At 37.2% G+C, this 10,326-nt stretch overlaps 1 protein-coding gene across 4 annotated transcripts in view; it reads right to left on the reverse strand.

Moving 5' to 3' along the window:
• gpr155a (G protein-coupled receptor 155a) overlaps nucleotides 1-8,218 on the reverse strand; it is a 12,704-nt gene extending 4,486 nt beyond the window's left edge. The window contains exons 1-13 of one of the 4 annotated variants that reach the window (XM_014001406.1): nucleotides 8,010-8,218; nucleotides 7,329-7,829; nucleotides 6,139-6,538; nucleotides 5,654-5,819; nucleotides 4,089-4,244; nucleotides 3,506-3,589; nucleotides 3,273-3,393; nucleotides 3,099-3,183; nucleotides 1,732-1,822; nucleotides 1,438-1,624; nucleotides 599-688; nucleotides 309-439; nucleotides 1-156 (exon numbers count right to left, since the gene is read on the reverse strand). In XM_014001406.1, the coding sequence (XP_013856860.1) occupies nucleotides 133-156; nucleotides 309-439; nucleotides 599-688; nucleotides 1,438-1,624; nucleotides 1,732-1,822; nucleotides 3,099-3,183; nucleotides 3,273-3,393; nucleotides 3,506-3,589; nucleotides 4,089-4,244; nucleotides 5,654-5,819; nucleotides 6,139-6,538; nucleotides 7,329-7,749 (1,956 nt within the window). In that variant the 5' untranslated portion in view covers nucleotides 7,750-7,829; nucleotides 8,010-8,218 and the 3' untranslated portion in view covers nucleotides 1-132. Of the gene's footprint in view, nucleotides 157-308; nucleotides 440-598; nucleotides 689-1,437; nucleotides 1,625-1,731; nucleotides 1,823-3,098; nucleotides 3,184-3,272; nucleotides 3,394-3,505; nucleotides 3,590-4,088; nucleotides 4,245-5,653; nucleotides 5,820-6,138; nucleotides 6,539-7,328; nucleotides 7,830-7,943 lie in introns of all 4 variants that reach the window. The other 3 variants (XM_014001402.1, XM_014001405.1, XM_014001403.1) reach the window with 3 other exon arrangements.
• Nucleotides 8,219-10,326: the final 2,108 nt, after the last annotated feature.

Here is a 10,326-nt window from a genome sequence, read left to right on the forward strand (position 1 = left end):
AAAAAAAACTATTTAATTTTGTATGTGAATGTATGTAAACAGGCAGTGAAATGTAAGAAATTGCACCAATTAAAATCTTGCCTTGGGTTAGGCTGGGCCTGCCGGGGGCTAAGCCCCCCCAGAGATCAGATTCTAGAATCGCCCCTGGGGAGGACACTGGCATAAACCCACACAAACACAAGAAAAATGAACAAACTACCAACCACAACCTTCTTGCTGTGAGGCAACAGTGCTAACTAACCACTAATCCACCGTGCCTCTCAAGGATTTCCTGTTACTGCAGATGTGAAAGGTGGAGCTTTACTCACAGCCAGAAGGCAGACAGTTAGGAGCAGACACAGGAGCACATGTCGAGCCATTTGTCTGTCTGTAACCTGYTGGAGCTCCTCCATCTGAGCAAGCAAGCAGTCCGCTGACTCACAGACGTCCTCACACTGACCTGAGGGACACAACAGACGCTGAACATTTAGGATTTAYAAAAGCAAATTGTTGGTGCTTCAAATGCACACAAATCAGGTTAAAACATTAACATTTAACTTTTCATTTCAAACTTTCACAWAAGAGAGACAAAACCTGAWTGTAGTTATTAGTAAACTACCTGTGAGGGGAGTTGGGTTGTTGTTCTTATTAGTGCTGATGATCATATCAGGCATGGGCGAGGCTGGAGCGCAGTCACATGTGAGGCATGCTGATAAAAAGGAACAAGTGTAAATGATTCTCTAAGAATATATATAGTTTGTCCTGTTCACACTAATGACAGACAGTAAAAACTATTGTAATTCCAGTAATAACTGGTTAATCCCARGTTCAATGCTTAAAATATAAAATCAAATGTTGATTAAAGAGAACATATTTTCCCTTTACTTTTGACTTTTTCTACATTTAAACCATTCARTTGGGGTCTATATAAAATGGAACTGCAATGCTTTGGTCTGAATTCCTCTTTTTTGTAACTCCACAATCCCCTCTTTCACTCCCTTTCTGATGCGTGTCTCAGATCAACTCATTTTGAGGCTGTCTCTTTAAATAAAAATGAGGCACTTCATGCCTTTGAGATTCCAAGTACACAAGAAAATGCATTTAATGAGCTAAAAGTGGATTTTGCATAAAATGTCCCCAAATACAAACAAACAAAAAAAAWAATAATTTCAACATAATCTCTATTTTGATGATGGCTTTACGTATGAATTTATTTCATGCTTTTAAAATAATTCTTTGCAAATTATAAGTACATTGTGTATTTAACTACTTCCTATAATGCACCTCWATCTCTAGTGAAAAAGCACAGTCATGGGCTCAGTTGCAACTATCTTGTATTTCCTCCAAACAATGACATCTGGTTTTCTACTTCTCTCCTGACATTACTTTACTCTTTATCTTTCTTGTAAGAAACTAGCTGGATGCGTTTGTCTCAGTTAAACGTTCTGCAGAAGATACCTTGGTCACTTATTGAGTTTTCTGGCTCTATCAAAGACTGATGTTCTGCTTCAACTTGTGGAGCATCAAAGGCTGAATATCCATCATCATCTTGATCATTCTGGGCCCAGCTTCCTCTACTTAGACACACCAGAGACCCTCCTCCCAGAAGTATGCCGAAGCTGACTACAACTGTGGTGCAGATTATCTGACAAAAAAAAAAAACAAAAACAAAAAAAGCTGCATTTATATTGATTTTAATTACGAATATAAATGACAGAAAACAGCTTTTATTAAAGTATTGTGTTTTGTTACCTGTAATCTGCCATAGAAGAAAGATGAATCAATTATGTTGGGTATTTTCTGCCCAGTAATGAGCATAACAGCAGTAACAATAGATGGAATCCTATAACAAAGTAAATTTGTTTAAATCATTAAAATAACAAAAATGGATCTGCAGCAGTGATACAATGATTTGCATTTGACAACTCCATAATGGTTGATGCAAATTCTGTATTCATTTTGTTTGGATTAAATTCTCTAGGGTTTTTTTTTTAATCTTTTTGGCTTTGTCCTCCATTTTATTATTTTACCATAATAGTTTTATTTTTTTATCTTTTTATATTTCATCTTCCTTTTCATTTCCTTGAGTGCATTTTACTCCTAGTTTTAACCAAATTCCTGTGGATGTTTTTTTTAACACTCACAGGACTTCCTGTTTTACCACAGTACAAATATTTTTTTATTGAATAAACTGTGCCATCTGTCACTTCTTAATCTTCATATAGATAGTTTTAAATGTCAGATGAAAAAGTTATGCTTTACATTTGACTGCTTTTAGACATTTTAACAATCGCTATTGCAGCTAACACAGTCTATTCTTTGTTTTGCATTTCTCCCATGACACTCTGAAAGACAATCTCCTTCATTTTCATATTTAGGCTGTGATGCACACGAGTCAGAAAAAGCAGCCACAGGAAAAGTCAAAGAGAACACTGATATAAATATCCAAGGGTAAATATATACAAGTAATGATTACAAATATAAATATTCATACTTTTAAAATAAACAGTAATTTTATAATTATATACACTGCACATATTTCCCTTTTCACTTTCATTTCCGAGAAAGAAGCTGTGCAGAAATGCAAAGCAACAATAAGAGATAAAAAATAGTAAATGAAAGTATTTCTTGTATGCATTTTTTTAAAAAGCATAATTGTATAACTGAGAGTTATAGTCACTTGGGTATTTGCTAAGGTTGATTAGATGTGGYGGCCCTCTTAAATAAAGTTAACTACAAATTGCTCTGATCATTTCACTGAAATACATCAATATATTATTTCACTAACAAGTATTTTACTAACAGTCAGACACACACAATTACAAGATCGCCTGTCCTGCATACTGGTAGGCAATAAAAAATAAATATTACATTTTATCCAAATTCATTGGAATATTAATATATTTGGGGGATTTGTTTTTTTTACATTTATTCTTGATAATTTCATAAAGTTTACTTAATTTCTGCAAGCTAACCTCTGGTACAGCAATACACTTTGATTAACACTTTGATGACATGTAATCATGCAGTCACAGTTCACAAACTTGAGTTGTGGTTTTGTCTTACCAGACAAACAGTCCTGAGTTTCATTTTCTGTAAAATAAAAGTGACTCACTCACCCCCAGCCTGCGATGACCAAGAACCCCCGTGATCCGTTCAGATCTTCATACTTTTTTATGAGCACAACAGAGAGCGCGATCAATCCTAAAATACAGAAAAAATAAGAAAACTTATCAAAACAAAGTAATGCAGGTTAATGTGACAGTACGGTTACTGGATGACTGCACACATACCTGGCCATATAAAAGTACTGTAGAGGGAGGTACACAACAATGTAAAAGTGAGAACCTGCCCGATGAAGTTGTCTTCCTTCACCACAAAGTTCCACAGAATCATCCCKATGCAACTTAGCAGCTAGAACCAACACCAGAAATAAAACGAAGGACTTTTGTGCAGCGTTACTTACAGATTACTGCTACATTTACTGATTTATTGAGAAGTCTAACAAAATTTGTCTCATTCTTACCTGTGCTAAGAAAAGGTTGAGAGTAAACATGTGAGGTAGYCTCTTGAATTTCTTACTTAGAAACATGACAGTAATTGTCCAGAGCTGTCAAAACAAATAAATACACAAATTGAAGTTATGAATATTAAGATTTTGCAACAGCTACTGAATATGGTTGGCCTAATTAATCTCCACATAACTTGAAAATGTATTCCAGGTAAAAGAAGTTATTTAGAAAACTGAAGAACAGTTAAAATGCATGATTTTCCTAAATGAAAACAAAGCTGTTGGCATGTTTTAAGACTGCAAATGTATATTTGAAGTTCCTTAAAAAAGTTTCATGAAAGTGAAAATGGGGAAGTGAGTCTGAGTCAGTGAAGCAGCTGCAAGGACACTTCATAAAGATGTTGTTTTAGTGGTTCAAAACATCTCACGAGTCGGATTTTATATCAACAGCAGAATACATTTAGTGTGAAGAGATAAAATAACACAGACTTAAGTGGCCCCCAGGCCAGTCTGAGAGACTAAACAACCAGCTGATAATAAACCAGTCACTAACAACAAATCTGCTTGTGTCAAACTTAAATGTTAAGCTGTCACTTACCAGTGCAACTAAGCTCACTATGCTTATATGAAAACTGACATTCTCAAGAGAACGCATCACAAGCTGGGGATCCATCCAGTGGATTGTCAGCAGCCAGGCTGAAACATACATTATTGGAGCTGAAAGAAATGTGCTAATCACCATCCCTGAGGTTACCTGTTAAAAATCACAAAGATATGCAAAGTAGGTTAAACAGTGTCTGAAAGACAAAGCTGAAGTTGGTTTCCGATTGTAGCTTCCAATATGGGAAAGGACTAAAATGTTGATTCCACCTCATTTTTCACTACATTAGGCATTTTTAATCTGCTCTAGTTTAAAAACTAAAAACACTTAGACATGTCAAAACTGGTCTAGATTATTCTACACTGATTGCAGTATATTTAAAACCAAGTTTGTGATTTGTGAAACTTCATCTGGACTACATTAGATCTGGTCCAGGTGCAAAGCTACAATTTCTAGAGGTTTGAAGAGTCTAGATCAGTGTTTCCCAAAGTTGGGGTCGGGACCCAAAGTGGGGTCCCAAAACATCAAGGAGGGGTCCTGAACAGATTTTCTGAATTAATGACATTTTTGCCTTAGTTGTTACAAAGGAGTGAGGTTAGTGTATTTAAAATGGATACATGTAGTATAAAATATTGTTACTATGCCCATGTTTAGTTGACCTGATACAAATGTTTATCATCCAAAAATAGCTGGGGGCTCAGGTCTGTGCTACTGTTATTTTGTGGGTCAAAAGCTGAAAAGTTTGGGAACCACTGCACTTTGGTTCCCAAAGTCGGGCTTGGGACCCAATTATGGGTCATGAAGCACCTTGGATAATCTCCAGAAATCAATTTAAAGGGTAATAAAATAATTGCTGATGTAATATTTTCTCTATAAATATTACAAAAACATAAAATAACTATAAATATTTATATTTGTGTACAAACTGTTTAGATTGTCAAAAAGCCTGTGTTTTTAGGGTTATTAATGAAGTTTGTGTACTCAGACCAGTAATATTTGGGGTCACAAGTTTAAGCCATGGATATTTTGTGGGTCAGAACATAAAGTTTGGGAACCACTGGTCTAGATGTCATAGTTTTGCATCTGGACTAGGTCTACTGTGGTCCAGATGCATAAAAAGTGTTGAAAATGCCCTTGATCTCAATCACAAATCCCATAAAGTTTTCATAAACMTAAACCTTAGTTTTAAATATTCTGCTATAAGTGCAGAATAATCTAGTCCAGGTTTAAAGAGTCTATGTGTTGTAGTTTTGCATCTGGAGAGTTCTAGTGTGATCCAGATGAGTAAAAAGTGCTGCACTCACACTTTATTGAAGTTTCATAAATCTAATAAAAGGTTTCACAAATAACAAACTTGGTTTTTAATATTCTGCAGTTAGTGTAGAATAATTTATTCCATGTTTGAAGAGTTTAAGTTTTAAAACTAGAGCAGATCAAAGATGCTCAAGGCAGGCAAAAAAAATTCATTCGGAATCGCCCTTTAACAATCAGAAGCTACAATCGTAAACTAACTTCAGCTTCATGTCCAAACGGCAGATAAAACAGATTTAAAAAATACTCACAACTTCTAGTTCTGCGTTATAATAAACAGCATAAATGGCCACACTTGGTGCAGTCGGGAACACTCCATAAACAAAGGCATAGTCAGAGAGGCTGGAGTGGTTCATAGGGCTGGTGGTGTTRTCCAGCAGATCAACCATGTCCTTACAAAGAAGGGGCATTAGAAGCCTTTAAATCAAAACAAAAGAGACGGGGCAGGTGCATTTATTTAAAGAGCTGGTAAACCGTGAATTGTGGTGCAACTAAAACATGTACTTAAGTAGGCAAGTACTCTCTGAGAGCTCTAAATGAAGCATCCATTTGGTAAAGCCTTGTGGCCTGCAAAAAGTCTGCGTCATCCAAACCATTAGCACAAAACAACATGTCGGGAGCACTTTACTTCCTTCTAAACACTCACAGCATGCATCATCAAAGCACTGCAATTATAATCAAATCTTTTCTGTACAAAATGAACATTAAGCTTAGTGGCTGAAATAATTTCACTCACAGTTTTGCAGTAATGAGTAGAATCAGTGTGACGACTGTGGATCTGGTCAATTTCTTCAACTGGCCCACCATGGACAGACCCAAGTAGAACAGAGCTGCTCCCCCGAAGGAGTTGGCCAGGCCATCTATAAACTCAGCCATGAAAGCGGGAATTTTCTGGTGCAGGACAAAATGGGCGGCGATTCCAAAGACGACCATGAAAACAATGGGGTTCTTCAAGACCTGTAGGACTACATGTCCCACGATCAGCAGTTTGCTCTGTTGCTGGTCTCTCCGATTCTTCCACTTTTGGATCTCACAGAAGGCAAAGCCGATGGGATTGAGGATCATCAGGGACACAGGTGCAACCAGGTAAATATACTGAAGGTACTCTGGGTATGTGCTCTGGTAGAGGGCTTCAACTGTAGATGAAAATGATGAAAAATGGGTCACAAAGAAGTCATGAAAATCTAAAATCCCTCAAAGAAGAATTAATTTGAATGCGTGATCCTCCACAGTTTACAGCTGCCTTAAAAATCCCTCATTATGGAACCATAAACCACATAAACCAGTGTTTTTTTTCACTAGAGGATATAATTATATTGTTTTTGTTATTGCATGGGAAATATTAAGAGGAACTAAGTGCAATAGTTAGTTTTTACGTATTGTTTGTTGTTAGTATTGTGGTGATCTTCATTTCACCAAGTGTCAACGTGTCAAGCTTTAAGATACCCTCAGATAATAATAATTATTGTTTACTTTCGATAATGATTATATGAGAGCTGGAGTTTCMCTGAAACAGGAAAGACCAACAGTTCTAGTTTTAGTCCAAGAAGAATTTCATAAAGTAAAACACAAGCTGAAACTAAACCGAACTGTCACTGATTGCAAAATAAAAGAGCCGTGCTACATTTATTGTGCAACACGGTTTGCATATGGACTGAGAACAAGTTTATCCTGCTTTTACTGTCAAACTGTTACAGGAATTTGCTCATTCATTTAAAGATGCCATTAGCTTCACCCCATACATAAACTACTAGTGTTTCTGATGGTGGTGTTGTAGCTCCTCTATCACTTAAAGCAGCAATAATATATTGTCATAGCTACTTTGTTTACAGTTCCACACATGGATGTGGACACTTCTGATGATGTTTGAACAAGCATTACTTCTGCATGAAGCAGTCAGCTGGAATAAAACACTTTACAACTCACCTATTGGATACCCTAAAGCGAAGTCGTTGCTTTGGGTAGCGAATATTGAGAAGATGCCAGCCTTGCTGAAGCGACTGTCCGGACTGGAAACAATCAGGGTGAGGACACAAACAATGAAAAACACGCACACTTTGGCGATGAGGATGCTCCAGAGGAAGGGCCAGATGACATCCCCGAAGTCCAACAGCACCATGTTCTTGAACAGCAGTGCTGGGAGAGCAAACCTGGACACAAAGTTCCCCAGTCCTTTGGCCTGAGTGGGGGTGATGATGTTTGTCCTCCCTGCTACGTATCCACACAATATGATGCCAAAACACTCCAGGAGGGCTGGCAGGAGCTTGTCTATGGACATGGTGGTGGTGGAGGAGGAAGGAGAGCTGTCCATCTCCAAACTGCTGCTGCTGCCTGGTGTCTCCATCATGCTGATCCCGCACTGTGGTGTCAGCTGTCAGGGCTGGTCTGTGGTCATAATGTGGAGCTTGTCATCGGCTCTGCAGGGTMCTGAAGGCGGAAGGACGCTTTAAGTTGCTTTAATTAAAACCAAACAGTAATTTCCTAAACAGCATCATGAATTTTTAAWAATAGTGTTTCCAGAAAGTCCATAAAAAGACTTACTTATCCACTTTTGTAACTTCTTGAACTCACCATGTCAGCATGTTTGTTATCAACACCGGGACTCACCTCTTGTTTTCTCCCTTTATGTGCGCCATGTGTCGGTCACAGCTCGGTGCGAGTGGCCGTTAGGAGTAAACCGACCGGCTAATGTTTGGCTAAAAAACATAGAAGTAGATGAAACACGAAACTAAACTTGCCGTTTTCCTGTAGGAATCCGTTAAAATGACACTGAAGGGTCCTCTCACCGTGTCGCGTTTCATACGGTCACATTGTTACGACCGCCCACCCATTACTTTTCACCCTGATTTGTCAACACAACTCCACCAATCATGTTTCAGGAAGAAGGAGAGGGGCGGGGCTTATCTTGTTCCTCTGCAGCGCAAACATTAGGGCCAGTTTTCTAATAGCCTATAATAAAACCAGAACATAAAAACGTTTTTAAATCGTTACCTTTACAAATATTTATATATTTGCTGTACAGTTCAAGTGAAAAAGTGTAAGTCCTAATATGAAAAAAAAAAAAGATGCAATAAGCTGGTTGCACAAGTTTAGGCCTACACACCTTTAAACTAATTCTTTGTTGATGCACCTTCTGATTTAATTACTGTCTTTAGCATTCTTGTGAACTGGTCCATCAGCATGTCACAGCTTAATATTCACCCAGTCTTTCATTTAAAAGTGTTTCCAGTCTGTCAGATTGTGTGAGGTTCTCTGCTGCAGCCCTTGCTGGGTCACCACATCAWATTTAGATACAGACTCTGGTTAATCCCTGCCACAACTTTTATTTTCTACTGGTGAATCATTTTGTTGAGTTGGATCTAGAGTCACTTATGTTTTAATCAATGATTACCTTTTTGGCAGATTCCAAAAAGGTTTCGGACCATAATGCACTATTCGTAAATCCACTGACTACACCCCTGGCTCAAGCTGCAACCAAAAARCAACCTCACAGCCAGTGTAACCAGTACTTCACTATGGTATTATTTCCGCAATCCAAAGCCTTGTTCATGCAAACTTACTTTTTGGAATTGGGGCCAAAAATTCCCATTGGGTAAATCAGCATTTAACACATTTCTCACGTGCGTTGGGATATTTGATGTATATTTTTAGTATTATTTGGCCATCCCTGATTTTTTTTATTTAATTTTTTTCTATTGTAAGAAACTGTTCTCTATCTTGAAGTCCAGGTATGATGTTACATGCAGACCACAGCCATTGCCGCTRCATACCTGACCAGTTTTTGTTTTATTATCTGAAACTCTGTTCTTCCATTTATGCATCAGTCTATGCCATCTTTTATTTTTTCCTTATTATTCCTTACAACATTTAATACTTTTCAGTTGGATTGTACAGAATAAATGTCAGTAAAAGTAGAAAAAGTCCTGAATTGATTGGTAATGTTTTCATTTGTTTTATGAGCCAAAAAWTTTTTGTATTTTAACAGTTTGCATTCAGCTTCATTAAAAGAGTTAAAATAAAATACAGAACTCATTGAAACATTATCTGTGCTTAAAAGTGTGTTGTGTGTACATATATTGGTGTTCTAAAGTTCTTAGGACACCAATATTTTAGACACATTTATTATAGAGTTGGACAACTTTGCGTTCATGTTACAAATGCATTCTTGCTCAGTACTTTATTGCTGCGAAGTTACTCAGTAATATTTACTTTGTGTTGGTATCATTCTAATCCACACTGACTGAACATTGCCTATTTTAGGAAATCAATGATTTTAAACTTTAAATGCTCATAAACATCCCCTGCTATTTGTGGCTCTTAAAGTGAAGAAAGAATGACTCAATTCTTCCAGTTCAGCAACACTTAATCTGTGATAAGCTTCATGGTGAAATGAGCTGAATTACTTCAACACACAGTGTTTCAAAACGGGACAGCACTTCTAAGGCCTGACATGCAACATGTATTTCACATCTGTGAAGGCAYTGAAACTGTGACACATAGTTTGTTAAAACATGCTCATCTAAATAAGGAGACCTGCGAACATTTTTCCTGACACAATGGAGTCATGTAACAAAATAACAGTATGATCCAGAAAGTCCCACTCTTACATTAGAAAAAAAAGAAGTGAAAGTTTGTCATATGTTCAAAATAGATACACTTCTTGAAATAAGAGTAATCAGGTTGTTGGATTTCTCATCAGATCAGGTGTCTGTTCGATGTGTTTGAGACCTTTTGTGACACTGCAGACATCACACGTCTTGATGATCAATAAACACAGGTGACTTTTAAATCAGCATGATCTAAATCAGCTCCATAGATGATTTGGCATTGCTTATTGTTGAGAATAACAATGTTGATAACATTTTCACACACACACACACACACACACACACACACACACACACACACACACACACACACACAC

The sequence above is a fragment of the Austrofundulus limnaeus genome, unplaced genomic scaffold (genome assembly GCF_001266775.1).
Source record: "Austrofundulus limnaeus strain Quisiro unplaced genomic scaffold, Austrofundulus_limnaeus-1.0 Scaffold9, whole genome shotgun sequence".
Classification (NCBI taxonomy): Eukaryota; Metazoa; Chordata; class Actinopteri; order Cyprinodontiformes; family Rivulidae; genus Austrofundulus; species Austrofundulus limnaeus.